The 16,049-nt window shown below is 39.6% G+C and overlaps 1 protein-coding gene across 3 annotated transcripts; it reads right to left on the reverse strand.

Annotated features, from left to right (window-relative positions):
- Positions 1 to 358: 358 nt before the first annotated feature.
- On the reverse strand, positions 359 to 14,791 carry tacc3 (transforming, acidic coiled-coil containing protein 3). 3 transcript variants are annotated; one of them, XM_079635055.1, is made up of 17 exons: positions 14,664 to 14,791; positions 13,945 to 14,061; positions 13,299 to 13,464; positions 11,880 to 12,007; positions 10,141 to 11,670; positions 9,005 to 9,071; positions 8,743 to 8,902; positions 8,589 to 8,650; positions 4,633 to 4,766; positions 4,380 to 4,461; positions 4,115 to 4,264; positions 3,974 to 4,041; positions 1,490 to 1,533; positions 1,253 to 1,413; positions 1,055 to 1,161; positions 819 to 939; positions 500 to 683 (listed from the first exon to the last, which is right to left on the reverse strand). In XM_079635055.1, exons 3-17 carry the CDS (start codon positions 13,461 to 13,463, stop codon positions 612 to 614), a joined length of 3,051 nt encoding a protein of 1,016 aa, XP_079491181.1. In that variant the 5' UTR covers position 13,464; positions 13,945 to 14,061; positions 14,664 to 14,791; the 3' UTR covers positions 500 to 611. The 3 variants fall into 3 exon arrangements, with proteins under 3 accessions (XP_079491180.1, XP_079491181.1, XP_079491182.1); XM_079635054.1 differs by lacking the exon at positions 13,945 to 14,061 and having other exon boundaries at positions 359 to 683; positions 14,664 to 14,789; XM_079635056.1 differs by lacking the exon at positions 13,945 to 14,061 and having other exon boundaries at positions 8,743 to 8,899; positions 14,664 to 14,783.
- Between the last annotated feature and the right edge of the window lie 1,258 nt (positions 14,792 to 16,049).

The following is a 16,049-nucleotide window of genomic DNA, read 5'->3' on the forward strand; positions in this document are numbered from 1 at the left end:
AATTGTGTAAACGCATTTCATGCTCTGGTGTTTAGGACTAACTAATAGAAAGCAATCTTTCCTTTTTGTGAGTGGAATTGAAATTCAATTTTGTACAAAGAAAAAAAAAGAAAAGCTAAGCCAGGAATACTGGAAGTCTTAAGTAAAATGTGTGACTCATGAAAAATACAATGAGGAAGTAGGGTGACATTCAAAACAAAACAAAATGAATAAAAATATAAAGTACTATTGAATCGGTAATAAAAAAAATAAAGGAACTTGGAAGGAACTTCAGTTACAAAAAAGACTTTCAGTTAAAAAGGATTCACTTAGCTGCTTTTAACCTATCCTGTCTTTTACCACAATCATTAACAGATTTAAGCGTTGACATACTTTTATTTGGTATATTTTAGACAAAGCAGTGGTGTGAAGTAGTAGGATGTGAACTTGAACCTGGGTCCCATATGAGCCAACAGCTCTAACAATTGCAATATTAAAAGTCAAAAACAAAGGTTTGTACTTTCATTCTTTTTTATTATTATTATCATTCAATAAAAATTCTTACAACAAATACAAATAACGAACACAAATAACGAACCAACACAAATAATGAACACAAAGAGCAAAGTGCATTAAAAACCATGCTTTTGCACTTTCAACAGCAGCTCATCACACAGATCTGAGACATCTTTGACTTCTTTAGCCTGAGAATAGAAAATAGAAAAATGTCAACAAAAACAATATAGATGTTAAACACACCAAGTAATTCAGCTCTACACCCATAAGAATCTGCTGTAGCACCACTGCAAGAGTGACATCCCTTGTGTGCGCTCATGTACCTTTTGTCCCAGATCCTTCTCTAGGGACTGAACTTTCAGCTGTTCTCTCTTGAGCTGCACCTGCAGTGTTGCCACCTCTGCGCCCTGTTTAGTGCGAACCTCGGCTATGGCCTTATTTGCGCTGAAACCAATTGGTGAGACTTTTAGCCATATTAATCGATCCAGGTTTACTGTCCTATTACGTTCATAAGAAAGGACATATTTCAGACATTACAGACTGTTTGAAGAGCACATACTGATCTAGTTTCTCCTCAGCGTGGGCCTTCAGAGCTTGATAACGCTTTTCCTCTTTCTGCAGTCTGTCCATGCAGTTCTGAGCGTACTGCTTCAGCGTCTCCTCGTTCTATAGGACAGAAGAAACAAAAGGACCGTTATACACTAAAATAACATCTTGATTTGGGATTAAGTTTGCTAGTCTTGTTGCAGAAGTGTACCTTTTTGAATCCCTCGATAACTTCCTTGCATCGGTCAAGACGTTTGACAACAGAGGAGAAGGATTGCTCCAAATCATTCAAATCTTTAGACAGCTGATCTTTTTCCTGAAGGACTCGCTCCAACTCAATTTTAGCCAAGTCTTCCTTCTGTTTATGCTCATCTGCAAACACAGATGTGGTTTAGTATCCAACATACTCAAAAAATAATGTACTTAATCAAAAAAAATCTGGTCACACCTGTGATTTGAGTGATGGTGGCCTCAAATTCTGACACTATGAACCTGAGAAGAGGAGGAAGAGCGTGTGTGTGATTGGTGCACTGTTCAAATGTCAATTATTCATTATGGATGTCACTTTTTGATTGATTCAATAATCCCAACTGACTGGAAAAGTATTTTTAAAAACACTTTGAATCATTATCTTGCTCTTGAGATGTTTGAATTGTAATCAAATCATTCCTTGGTGTCGTCTCTTAAAACGTACTTATTTGTAGGGCTGGGTGTCGTAAAAACATTTTTCAATATCGATACCTTGACTTCAATACCGGTTCCTAAACAATACTTTGACCAATTTTATGAAATCTGTTTTAACAAGATTACATATTACCATTAAAAAAAAATATTTTTCAGTTTGTTGACTTTTAGGGCTGGGCGATATGGCCTTAAAGAAAAATCCCAGATTTTTTTCAACAAAAAAATCCGATTTACGGTTCAATTATCTTGTCGCAAATATTGCATCGTGCACTGTTGGCATCGAGCCTGTTTAAATGTGCTACACTTTTGATCTTTTCGACATCTTTTACATCTATGGTGGTTGGGACGCCTAGACCAATATTTTTTTTATCCAGTAGATGGCGGGCCAGCTACATGGAATAGGCCTATTCGTTACGGTGAAATCACAAAATATAATGCACACAAACGTGTCCCTACTACTTATATACAACCACTGATGAGCATAATCGGTTTTGATGAAGAAGAAAAAACGAAAAAAAAAAAAAAAACTATACAAATGCAGATTAGAACCCAGAACCTTTTACACACTTGACGAAAGTTCTACCACTGGACCATTTAAGCACACGAGAAAATGCCGCGGATACATCTTATTAACGATAAATTAAACCCCATGTACTATTTAAATCGATTGTTGGACATGTTATTGTACATATATCTGATTTAGCATTGTATTACCAATGGACTGTACAACTTTTGAACTTTATTCCTTTTTTAAAATTATTATTTATTCGGGACACAAGAGGTCTGCGCTGGACTGTTTTTTTCCGTCCCGCTCCCACAAGGTTCAATTCAGCAACCGCTTAAAATACTTAAAAGTAAAAGCTTAAAAGTGTTCACCTGCTTTAAAAATTTAGATCTCGTTTTCAGAATCTCAAAAACAAGTCGTTTTTCATTTTTGGTTTTAATTTGGGGGGGGAAAAAACGATTGAACGAATGATACACGGCAGTGATGCCCGGGTCAATGTATAAACAACCCGCACCCGACCGACGTTTTCAACCCGCCCGCAAACAAAAGAAAGAAAATATTGTATCCGACCCGCTTCCTGGCCCGCATATTGGGCCATAGACGTAGAAACTAGGGATGCGCATTTTTCTGAATGCTGTGTTTTGTAATAAAGGCTTGATTTATTCATTTATTTCGTTTCATTTTCTTAACAATTAAGATGCTGCATGTGTTTATCCAGTCTAATCGAAGTGTGCGTCTCTCCTCCGAATTTCCCAACAAAAACCCCGCCTCCTCTCGGAAAATACATAAAACTCGCATTACTGAGCTATATGCGTTTAAAAGTAGCCTATTAAAATGGCACAATGGCATTGCTCAGTTCAACGTTTTGGGAAATCGGGCATTTTGTCCCGCTTCAGCTCTTATTCAAAAGTTAATAACGCGCTCAACATTCAGGTAAATAAGGATTTCCCACTGTCATCTCTGCAGACTGAGCTCGTGCGTCATCCTCGCGCATTCAGCCAATAAAGTGTAGACCTATGTATTTCATAGAACATTATGTCTAGTACTATATAAATTACAATGGTTTAATTGGCATCTTTATTTCAAACGACCCGACCGACCGCGACCCGAATATCATTAAAAATATTTTTGGATGACTCGTAACCGCGGGTGACCGCAGGCACTCGTCGCTCATTTTGGATCACCCCGCGCATCACTGATTCACGGGGCCTATTTGTAAACCGTTATAGTAAAAAAAAAAAAAAAAACCCGGACTTCCAAAATAATCCGGCGGGCCAGAAAATATTGCTGGCGGGCCAGTTTTGGCCCGCGGGCCGCCAGTTGCCGACCCCTGCTCTACAGTCTCATGTGTAAACCATGACTCTGGGCACAACTGGTGTAAATTTGTGTTTTTCCTTGATGCCTTGTCACAGCCAATCATGCTGCATGCTTATTGGCTAACTGACACTGACAAGATAAACCCCTTGGGTATCAAAATTTGGTACCGAACGACAAGAGATTTTTTTATACTCTATTGGTAGAGGCAATTTGGTCGGTGCCTAAAAAGTATCAAACTCTATTCACAGCCCTACTTATTTGAGAATCAAAATTAAAAGAACAAGCTCAAAGAACAACCTGTTCACAATTCAAACATCACAAGAGGGAGATCAATCGGACTAAATTTTCATTCTAGATTTTTCCAATCCTGAAAGGCAATGATCATGGTAACCCCTATGTGAAAGTGTTTGTCTTAATAGGACTTACAACATGTGTTGATTCTCCAGACACAGTGTCTCAATCCGAGTCTGCATCTCTTTTTGTCGTTCTGCCGCCTAAGAAAAGAGAAACAAAGCATTAGAGAGGCCAATGAGACACATGTGCTCATAATCTTGTGTGGGAACTGACCTTTCTGTCTGCTTTCTGTAGTATAGCATCCATGTCTCTCTGACTGTACTTCAGAACCTCTATGATGGAGTCCTCAGTCTTCACTGGCTGTTTTGAGGTGTGAACCAGCAAGTCCAGAACAGTTGGATCTGGTACCACAGTTTCCACTGCCTGAAGAGGAATAGACATGGTAAAATTGGCTCCAGTGTGCAAAGGAAAATGCTTGTTTCAGTGCCTACTAATATAATGACAATGTTACAAAACCAAGGATTTTGTGTTGTCTTACTGATGGAGGCAGATCATCCAGCAGTTTCATACTGTCATAGTGAGACCTCTGCTTTACTTCAGACTTTGCAGCCTCCATCATCCTAACAAACAAAATAAGTTTGCATGATTACTCATGTGCACTCTGGATTTTTATCACAATGTAGATCAGATCTGGTGCATTGAGGCAATTTCTAATATTTTCAGTAACATTTCAAAAGAGGTTTGAAAATTAGGAAACAGTTCATTTGAATACGTTTGTGGAGAATACTGACCTGATGGCAAGAGAAGGCCGTGGCATGCTGAATCCAGAGTTGCCGCTGTCCACCACAATTTTCTTTGGACTCTCCTTCAACAGCGGGTCAAACTTCAAATACAGTGACTGTTTCCGCAAAGCTGACTCCTTAAACTATAAAAAGAGTTTCTGTGAAGCACTGAAAATCTAAGATGTTGTGTAATAGAGGGTATGCATTGACGTCACTTTCCCGAGTGGCAAAAGAGCCTGCTGCATGACTGGATTTAATAGGGGAAACAAAAACAAGCGATAATCAGTTTAAACTAAGGCCGTGTGTCCATCAAAGTGTTTTTCGCACGGCTGGCGTTTTTTTCCAATTGTTTTCAATGGGAGCGCCGCGTTTTTAAAACACCTTGAGCAGGAGGTACTGAGTGTTTTTTGTTTTTTTCACACTGAAGCGCTATGCGCTCTACGTTTTTTACAGGTCGCCGAGAGTTGAAGAATGTTGAACTTTGGGTAAAACGCAGCGCTCATCACTGTCACTTTTTACCCAACCGACCCATCACAGTGGAGGAGGGGCAGAACAACACCGACCAACTGTCACAACATTCTTTCTGTACAACATCAACCAGCAGAGCTAACCGAACAAGTAAACTGTGCCACAGATATTCTGTATCATAGCAACGAAGCGTTTAAAAAAATAAAATAAAATAAAAAGCTGCGCTGCCAAAACGCTCAAGCCCCCGCAGCTAGGTGTTTTCAGCTGGCTAAAAACGCTTGTGGACGTGGCCTAAAGGTTTAAACTAGGGCTGTCAAAATAACGCGTTCAATTCGATTAATTAATCTGAGAAAAAAATAGTGTAAAAAAAATAAAATAACGCAGATTAATCAATTTCGTGGATTTGCATATCACCGGAGTTCGTCAACTCTAAAGTACCACATCAATGCAAAGCATCCAGAAGTTAATGTTAATCAGGAGGTACGACCTAGCACGTCCCGTGATACCAAATCTAGCAATCAACATTGAGTATAAATAAGGCTTTACGCTTTAACCAGCTCAGCCACGTCACACTACGCTCACATCAAGCTAACGATACGCAAGCTAACGAAACGATGGCTAAGGCACAACGGAAAAAGCAAAAAACGTATAATTTTCATGTAGAAAGGGAACACGATTTTCTATTCACCAGTCAAGGACAAAACAATTTGCCTGATTTGTCACCAGGCTGTTGCGCTAGCAAAAAGGGGTAAGTGTGCCACTTGGCCCAGCCACTGTGGCAAGAAGGGTAGAGTTGTTATCGGAGGACATGAATCAACAAGTTAAAGGATTTATCGCTTTGTTATCCTCTGCAATTTGATGAATCCCAGGATAAGACAGACACTGCACAGCTAATGGTATTTGTTCACATGGCTTTTAAAGATTCAAATACTAAGGAGGGTTTTCTCACTCTATTACCATTACAAGGGAGGACATTTACAAAGGGTTTAAACGTTATGCGCATAACAGCATCCCTATTCATAAGCTGGTAGCGATCACCACAGACGGGGCACCGGCAATGCGTAGGCTGCATTCACGCTTCGTTGCACTGCGCTGTCACGATCCTGATTTCCCCAGGTTTTTAAACTATCACTGTGTGATCCATCAGCAAGCACTGGCTAGTAAAGTAGAGGACTTGTCATGACACTTGTTGTTAAGATTGTAAATTCGATTCGGGTTTTCGATTCAAAATCTTTATTAGATAAGCTTCAGGCCTCATACGGTGACTTGATTCTCCACTCTTCCATAAGGTGGTTGAGTCGCGGGAAAGTACTGCAGCGATTTGTGGACTTGCTGCCTGAGATCAAATCATTTCTGGAGTCACGAAATGAGCAGCATGAGGAACTGCCTGATGATGCATGGCTGCTAGACTTGGTTTTCCTCACGGACGTAACTGCAAAATTGAACGAGCTGAACTATGAGCTTCAGTGAAAAGACAAAGACGTGACCCACATGATCAGCGCTGTCAATGCCTTTAAGGCCAAGGTGGGAGTGTAGGCTTCTCAGCTGAAGAATGGAAGCCTAGTGCACTTTCCAAACCTCTAAAAAAACGTTGGAAAACATGAGAAACAAAGATGCTTTTCTCCCGCAAGAATTCTGTTCCCAACTGGAGAAACTGGCATCCAAATTGAACAGGCATTTTCAGGAGTTAAATGACATACGGGAGGTTGTATTTATCTCAAACCTGTTCCTCCCCATTGATATTGAGGAGGTATCCACCAAATTCCAGCAAGTATTAGCTTTACCAATTGGAGTTGACATGGAGATAATTGAACTGTAAAACGACATCGAGTCGAAAGCAAGGTCAAGAGATAGTGATTTTTGGGGTCTTGTAAACACTGAAAAGTTTCCCCTTCTCTCATCCTAATTAATTACTACTAAGTGCAGTTGCTTTGCAAATAATACTGTCACCTAATTCTTTTTAAACATGACATATAAATGTTGTTTCTGTGAATAGTACCATGCAGGGTGTTGGGTAATACTTATGTTTGTGCTGCTGTGCTGAACTTTACAAGCTGCTTAATATCTCGCTACTGAGACTTGCTTTGTGGTGTTTTAGTTGTATTTATTAATGATGCTGTTATTGGTTGTTAGTGGTGTTTTTTCTTTTCTTTTTTTTTGTCTAGTTCGGCTATCTGACCCTGTCTTGACTAGGTCTCACTTGTAAAAGAGGTTTGTAACCTCAATGTGACTTTCCTAGTTAAATAAAGGTTAAGAAGATCATCATCCTGTGCACTTAAGGTGAAGGCCTACTTCGGATCAACGTATCTCTGTGAGATGGCCATTTCACAAATGAAAATCATTAAGTCAAAGAACAGATCTTGTCAATAGACATCTCACAGACTGTGTAAGACTTGCCGTGTCAAACTATGAGCCAGACTACAAGCACTTGCTGATAGCGTGCAATCACAGCCATCACATTGAATATATGTGTGGGGAGAGAATCTCATCTGAGTGAGGGAGTATTGCTAGTTTGAAATCTGTTGGCTATATTGTTAAAAGGAGATCTGTGTTTTATGTTGTAGAAAAAGGGAAAGGGAATCAGTGCTGTACATGATTGTTTTAGGCCTGTAATTGATTGATTGTTGAGGTAATGAATAGTAGTAGGTCTGTAATTTGTGTGAAAATATTTTTGAAGAATTGAAGGATGACGGTTGTCAATATTTTGTATGCTAGTTGCTCTTACTGGAGTATTTTTCATTTTGAAGTGTTTGAAATATGTTATGAAAGTGAAACAGTACATTATTGGCTTAGGCCGTAATTGACTGATTATATTGTGTTTATATACGAGTAATAAGCCTGTGGAAATACTTAATGTTATATTAGTTGAAAATGTTGAATTATAGTTGAGTTTGTATAGTTATATACTATTTGTATAGTTAAATAAATATTTTGCTAGTGACTAACAGGCAACAAAGAATGTCAAAGTAGAACTACATTGTGGCCTTGTTTTTTCATAATTTTTTGCAAGTGGTAGATCTTGGTTTACATTTGGACTTGGGATGTGATCTTAGGCTTGAAAAGGTTGGTGACCACTGGTCTATAGGGTATGATTTTACCCCTAAATTCAGCATGTGGACACAAAATAACTGCAAATCCACCTTTCGCTGCCTTGAGTCCAGTTGTTTCTATGAATTGCAGCGATAAATTTCCTTCTGTTCTGTAGCTTTCGGCAGTCGGTAAAAATATACCTCAGATTTCGAGTCAAAACTAGATGAACAGTCAATCGCAAAGCTCTTTCCTGTTTTAAACGTCTTTTGTGTTTTTCATGGCATTCACGCTGAAAACAAATGCTGCCGCTCAGTCTTTTTGCCACTCAGTGGGCATAACCGCAGTGACATCATGCGCATACCCTCTATAACCCAATTGCTTCACACTATTTGGTGCAGCATTTCCTTAAATAAATAAAGTAGTAGTAGTAAATTAGTTTTTAAAGGCTCATAAATGGAAACACTCACAGTGCTTGATCCAAACTGCTCCAGATAATCCATCTGCCCACCAAAATCTCCTCCTGGCATGACTGAGACAAAGAGCAAACATTTTGCTCCCAATGTTAAAAGCTTGCACCTGATGAGTCGGTGTCATTCAAAACGTGCAACCATGTTTACTCACACAATGCCCCCGACACAAATTCATCATCACTTGGTGCCAACACACCAATATCACAGTTCTGGTTCTGAAAATCCAATAAAGATTCAGGTGTTGCCATGATCTCTGGCTCCAGTGAAATGCAAGTGTGGGACACAGCAGATGACATTATATTTTCTGCCTGCTAGGAGAATAAGTGTAAAATATGATTTATGAAATAACACGATCATAACTTGTGGTAACAGATTGATTTTGTTGAAATTCTTAAATTGAAAGGCACAGTTACCTGCTTGGTGACAGGCAGTTCAGTTTCTGCCATGTTTTTATTGCTTTCAGAAATTGCTTGGTGAGATCTGGAGGAGAAAAAAATAAAAATATGAGCTCAACAATTATTTACATTTATGCATTTGGTAAATAATACTTTTATCTAAAGTGCATTTCATTGCATTCAGGGAATACTAGGGGTGGGAAACTCTAGGCACCTCATGATTCGATTACGATTCAGAGGGCTGCATTGCGATGATAAAACTATTATCGATGCGTCTCTTTTTCTATAAAGATTTTTTTTAGCGCAGACACGTGAAATTATCATTTGTTATTAAATTAGGGGCCGCTAAGACGACACTGTTCTCTCTACACAGACTTTAAACGCGAACCTGTGAGAAACGCTGATGGCGCTCACGTGCGCATCTTGAATTAATTCTATAGTTATGTGCGTTTAAATATATGTGCGCAGGTTTGTAATTCCCTACAAACCATGTCTAAACAAAATACTTGTCTTTCTTGCCTATACATTTTTTTACAGAATTTAATTTAATTTTATCACTTCGGGGTAGGTACGCGAGCCGAATTTCCCCACAATGCTTTATCTGTAGAGTGGTAAAGGGATCCTCCATAGGGAGAGGCTAGTTGGCACTTCAGCACTGCGTTGACATCGGGTCCAGGTGAAGGGCCTTCGTCAGATCTGGATACGGCAGGCTGCGGGAAAACCAGTCTGGAACCCTACTTGCATAAAGTGTGGCTCTTGTCCAGGTCCTTTTTCCCTTCAACTTCATAGAAGCCAAAGTTACGCTAGATTTTAATGCAGAGGGTGCCGGTCAGATTTCTCGCTCAACCATCATGTGTCTGTTTTTTGCACAGCTGCACGCCACACACGGTCCAGGCGCCTTTTGCATTCGGTCAACATTACGTTATCAATTAACATTTTGAAAATTTATTTTTGACATTTGTGATTCGATTCAGAATCGTCCACGTCGCAATGCATCTAAGAATCGATTTTATCCCCCACATAATAGGGAACACATTTAAACACTTCACCTGAGAATCAAACCAATCATTGAGCTACAGGCACGCTTCTGAAAATTATTTTTAAAATTACATGTATTGCGTATATACATGCCGTTCTAATTCTAGTTTCTGTACCGGTTCTCAGGCTGATCATCCAGTGTAGGAGCCTCAGGCTGCTGAAGAGGAGATTGTGCTTTCATCAAAACCGGGCTGGTCTGGACCCCACGTGGTGGAGAGCTACCCATTGCAGCCTTTGTACCAAAGGGGTTAAAGTTTGGGTCGTCAAAATCAAAGGTGTAAGAACCTTGAACAGAAGGAACAACCACAGGTTTTGTCTCCTCTGGTTTCTTGGGGGACAACTTGTTGGGTTCTGGTTCTTTCTTCTCTGTGACTGTTTTTTTGGTCACAGGTTTTGCACCTGCAGGTCTTTTCATCCCGAGGCGTTTTGGAGGTTTGCGTTTGACTTCCGCTCCATCGTCAAAATTAAACTCTAGTAGCATCTGGTTCTCCTTAGGTGGCATCGAGGAATTGGAGGATGTTGGGACAACTGGGGTCTGGACTGAGCGCTCAGATTCCTGCTTGGATTCTTGGCTTGGGACATCTGGGCTATGGACTGAGAGCTCTGATTCCAGCTTGGCTTCTTGGCTTGGCAGGGGTGGGACATCTGGGGTCTGGACTAAGAGCTCTGATTCCAGCTTGGCTTCTTGGCTTGGGACATCTGGGCTATGGACTGAGAGTTCAGATTCCAGTTTGGATTCTTGGCTTGGAACATCTGGGCTATGGACTGAGAGCTCAGATTCCAGCTTGGCTTCTTGGCTTGGGACATCTGGGCTATGGACTGAGAGCTCTGACTCGTGCTTGGCCTCTTGGCTTGGGACATGTGGGCTCTGGACTGGGAGCTCTGACTCCTGCTTGGCCTCTTGGCTTGGGACATGTGGGCTCTGGACTGAGAGCTCTGACTCCTGCTTGGCCTCATGGCTTGGCAGGGGTGGGACATCTGGGGTCTGGACTAAGAGCTCTGATTCCTGCTTGGCTTCTTGGCTTGGATCAGAAACAGCTGATGCTTTGCCAATCAGAGGAGAGTTTGGGAGCTTTGAGCCACCAGTTTGGAATGGGTTGAGCAAATCAAGATTGTCAAAATCCAAGTTGTACGATCCTGAGCGGGGAAGTGGCAAATCCTGGGCCTCAATATGATCTTCCATAATAGGAATCTGCTGTGACGCTGGGGCTGGGTCAGTCATATCAGTCTCCTCTGTGATGCTGTTTTCAACATTATCAGTCTTGATGATGACAGTACCCTCTGCTGAAGATATGTTGGCAGAACATTCTGCAAGGGAATTATCCACTGATGAGATAAAAGGAAGAGTCTCATCAAGTGCAGTGTTGGTCACCTCTGGAACCTCAGCCTGAGGTGCAGAAACAAGGGCTGCAGTTGTATCGGACTCTACAAGCTCTGATAGCCAAGCCTCAGGAAAAGCAGAAGACTTAGGAGGTGAATTCGCCATTTTATTGGACCCCTGGAAAGGGTTAAGGGCATCTGGATTGTCAAAATCGAGGGTATAGGCCCCTTTGCTCTGAACAGGAATGTCGTCATCATCAGGGTAGGCAACGCAGTTACTCTGCATTTCAATCGGTATGGTGGAGGTGTTATTCAACAATGAACTCCTGTAAAACACAAATTCATTTTTACATGTTAGTGGATTGTCATTTTCATTTAAATAGATTATTATGAATGACTGCTACAGATTATGATTGCATAAAGACACTGAACTAAATTGGATGTTAAAAAATTATTATGCCTTGTTAAATTATTATTCTTCATATAAAATAAAAATTAAATCCTAAACAAGTTGAGCTGCAAGTAATTTGCTCACTGGTCAGTAGAGGCTGAGTGAGTCTCCAGTGCTTTGGTGTTGTCCTCTTGGATGGCAGGCCTACTGGTGCGGCTCGGGGACATGATTTTCTTTGTGAATGGGTCTCGCCGTGGAGTTTGAAAACAAACCTATGCAAAAACAACAAAGAACTACGCATGTAAATCTAAACTACAGTACATGCGTCCGACAATGCACAGTCAACAAATGCTTAACTTCTTAAGTAAAGAGTTTAGCACTATTACAAAGGTCATATTGAATGGCCCCTCCCCCTTTTCAAATAGCAAATAGTGTTTAGACTACAATTCATACTTGACAGCACCATGAAAACGAATCCGAGCGCTGATGATACGTTGGATTCAATAGTACAGGTGTGAATAAATTCTAGCCATAAATCTCGAGCGTTTGAGCAACCGAATATACATCTCTAACCCATATTGCTCCGTGACTTGTCAACGTTGTTCGCTTTGGCCAGGTGGTATTTATAGCAAAGGGGGCGGGACGCTTTGTTTAGATTCTAGAGAGCATTTGATTGGACAGAAGATGTTGATGAGAAGCTGAATGTCCACGTTGATGTTATAAAAATCCGTGATCCATTTTGGCCAGAGTTGGGAGACTACGTTTTGAATGCTTATATCTCCTAAATGTGAATTTTGTCATTGTTTTGGAGTACACCAGCTTATTCATAACCTTAAAGGGTTAGTTCACCCAAAAATGAAAATTCAGTCAGTTATTACTCACCCTCATTTTATTCCAACCCCGTAATAGTTCTCGCGCATGCGCCGTGGTGCTTTCGTGAACTCGCGCCAAAGGTCCACACACAAGAAAATGAATGGTTGAATAAAGTCGTTATTTTTGTTTGCGCACAAAAATTACTCGTCACCTGATAAACTTAAGGTTGAGCCAATGTAGTCACTTGGACTATTTTAACAATGTCTTTACTAACTTTTCTGGGCTGGCAGATGAAATTACCTTGCAGCCTATGAAGGATGAGCAAGCTCTCAGATTTCATAAAAAAAAATATCTTAATTAGTGCTCCGAAGATGAACAAAAGTGATACGGGGATGGAACAACATGAAGGCAAGTAATCACTGACAGAATTTTCATTTTTGGGTGAACTAACCCTTTAAGGCTAACGTATTCATACTAAAATAAAATAAAAATCTTACAATTTGATTTCAGGAGGCCTTTAAGCAACACTGTTTTCAACATTGATTGTAATAAGAAATGTTTCTTGAGAAGCAAATCAGCATATTGAATGATCATTCGATACTGAAGACAGGAGTGATGATGACTGATGAAAGTTCAGCTTTGCCATCATAGGAATACATTTTATTTGATTGAATATATATTCAAATAGAAAACATTACAATTGAGAATGTATTGCACATAACAAAAGGTAGAAACACATGGAAAACCCACCTTTGCTCCTCTATGCGCAGTCCTGCTGATGTTGTCAGCCTGCGACTGCCGCAGGATCGAGGGCCTGCCAGTTGGCTGCTCCAATGCGAAAATATCACAAACGTCTTCAGAACTGCCGTTCATCCATACATCTCCCTGATTCTCCTTCAGCGCCTCAGAACTCATACTGCAAGACAAGACACAGAATATGACAACATGGGTTTTGGAAAGCCACGCCCAGCGGGCACCATTCACAGCTGGTTTTAGTGATAAGACCCGGAAGCGGCCATCTGACCTTCTCACCCAACACCCAGAGACGCTAATACTCACGAGACACCTCAAATCTGTTGCATTTCTTTCGAGCATCAGACAGAGATCAGACTAACCCACTGTGACTAACAACCCAAGCATGTAATATCAACCGGTGCAATTCAGCCATGTGCTGAGGGAACAAAGTGGTTCTTTATCTGTGAAGGAATCATGCCTTAGAGAGATGGTCAAAGGATATAGCAGAAGAAAACCAGCAGTTAACTAAGCATTTTTTGATGCCTTGTGATTTGGCTTATAGTGACATATGGTCTATCAGACACTGTGGCAATCCCTTGATGGCATGATTTTTATAATAAGGAGGAACAAGAAACTAGTAAAATTTTCAAAGAATCATTACCAATTTTGGCCTCATCTGTCCTTCCCTGGATTCTGCTCAACTATGTAGGACTGACAATAAAATTGTCAGCTTTGTAATGACAGGCACTTCTGACAGCTGCTCTCTCCTACAGCCTACCTGGACAGGTTATAAACAGCCCACCATCATAAATAATATTATCAGATTTTAACCTAACAGTTAACGTTAGATCCAAGATCAAGTAATCGAAATGAAAGCAATAAAGTAACGTTAAAGAAGCCAAACAAGAACACCCAGGAAGATTTGAACTAAGACTAACGTTAACGTTAAAAGTTAACAGCCACGCGCCCACATGGATGACACAGGGTTGATTAAAAATAACACTAAAGAACCAAACATTTCAATAAAACAGCAAATTACTTTTTTATTGGAAATACGATGTCTCTAAATCTCAAACAAAGATCAAACTATGTTATTTATATTTGTTTTCCAAACCAATAACGTTACTACATTTTCTTGCCATTATTATCCAAATAATTGCACACATTTCGTGAATACAGTAAGAGTGAAGATTTCTGTATAAATACATTTGATTGATAAGCAGTAATTAAAATTTGACAGTATCATATGCGGATAAACACCAACGTCCTAATAGCACTGGCAAAAACGTAATTAGCAACGTCGATTACTGTTAAATATATCGCGCAATATTTCATTATAGGTATCCTATAACTGTATACACGGTTTCCTAAAACACGTACCTTATTCAAACAGCTCAAATTTAACACAAAACTCGTTTTCTTCTCAGTGAAAGACAGCGCAAAACACACAGAGATGGTATGTGTCTATAACTTTCCGCTGTTTGAAACGTTTGAAATTTAAACGACGCAGTCTCAAGCCAATCAAAAGCCAGATTCGGCATTTGCCAGGCGGGGCGATCACATGAATTGACCAATAACATTGCGCGTGAAACTGCCGTCCTAGTGGATGTTCTTTTGATCGACATCCAAATCATCCAATGGGGGAAAAAACATTGACGTAGGTAAATAAATACGACCTCGTTTACCCTCTCTATGGGTCAATTACATTTTAAATATTAAATAAAAAATTGTGTGTTTGTGTTGTTTCCGTCCTACTGTTTCGATATAATTAAAAGGACACATTTACGAGAGAGAGATCAACTTTATTTTATTTATTTTTTTTATTCTGGGTTGTAATACATCGCTTTCCCAATGTCAAAATTTACTTTCACTATCCTTCTTTCTTTTTTTTTAAACAATGAAACACGTTTGCAACTGGGTGAGTAAATAATAGTAATAATTATTTGAAACAAAATAATTTTTTGTTACCAATATCTTTAATGAAAAGCACTTAAAATAGAGTTATATTATATTATAGCTTATTGTTGTGTATTTAATAAATAAATAAATACACGTGCTCTGTAGCCATTAAAACTATAAAATAGCTCATAATAGCACAAACAACAGAAATTATGAAGAGATCTGTGACTCTACACACAGTTAAGAAAAACTGTTGTTTGCTAAAGAGCTATGCAGAATTCAGTGCTTTGAAATGTTTTAACAGGTTAACCTTTACTGCATTACTGTTTGTGCATATAATAGGTGTATATAATCGTGCATATAATAACCCTTTGTCTTTTATTCACAATCAAGACTATTAGTTATGCGTCCTTCTACCGCCAGAGGGCAGCATCTGATCATTAATTAGGCTATATCACACTTTATGAAGAAAGCGTCAGCCATGGGTTGGGTTGGGAGAAAATACGTTTATATGTTTATGTGCATGTGTTATATATGGACTTAAAAACGTGTATTAATCCGTAGCAGATATAAGTTAATTTTACAATGGCAAAAGCTTGAGTCTGAATCTGAGAAAAGAGCAATACCGAGAGAAAAGGGAGGGGCAGGGAAGAGAATGTTACATAACAAAGATATGTCTGTGTTGAGGTCAGCCAGAGCTCCGTCTCCCTACACTACTGACCTATATTCAGCTTACATCACACAAGGATACATATACACACTAACCTTACATGCCTAATTACACACTTTCTTTTCTTTCCCAGGTGTTTAATACTTTATTTTTAATCTATAATCTAAATGTGCACTTAGTCAGAATCATTTTGAGTT

This window comes from Phoxinus phoxinus (assembly GCF_949152265.1).
Source record: "Phoxinus phoxinus genome assembly, chromosome: 14".
NCBI classification, from domain to species: Eukaryota; Metazoa; Chordata; class Actinopteri; order Cypriniformes; family Leuciscidae; genus Phoxinus; species Phoxinus phoxinus.

Coding starts and splice junctions, on each gene's coding strand:
- tacc3 (XM_079635054.1), bottom strand. CDS start 13,463: ATGAGTTCTGAGGCGCTGAAGGAGAATCAGGGAGATGTATGGATGAAC. Junction 4,767..8,588: donor AGCAGTTTGGATCAAGCACT/GTGAGTGTTTCC, acceptor CTCTTTTTATAG/TTTAAGGAGTCAGCTTTGCG. Junction 4,042..4,114: donor TACAGAAAGCAGACAGAAAG/GTCAGTTCCCAC, acceptor CTCTTTTCTTAG/GCGGCAGAACGACAAAAAGA.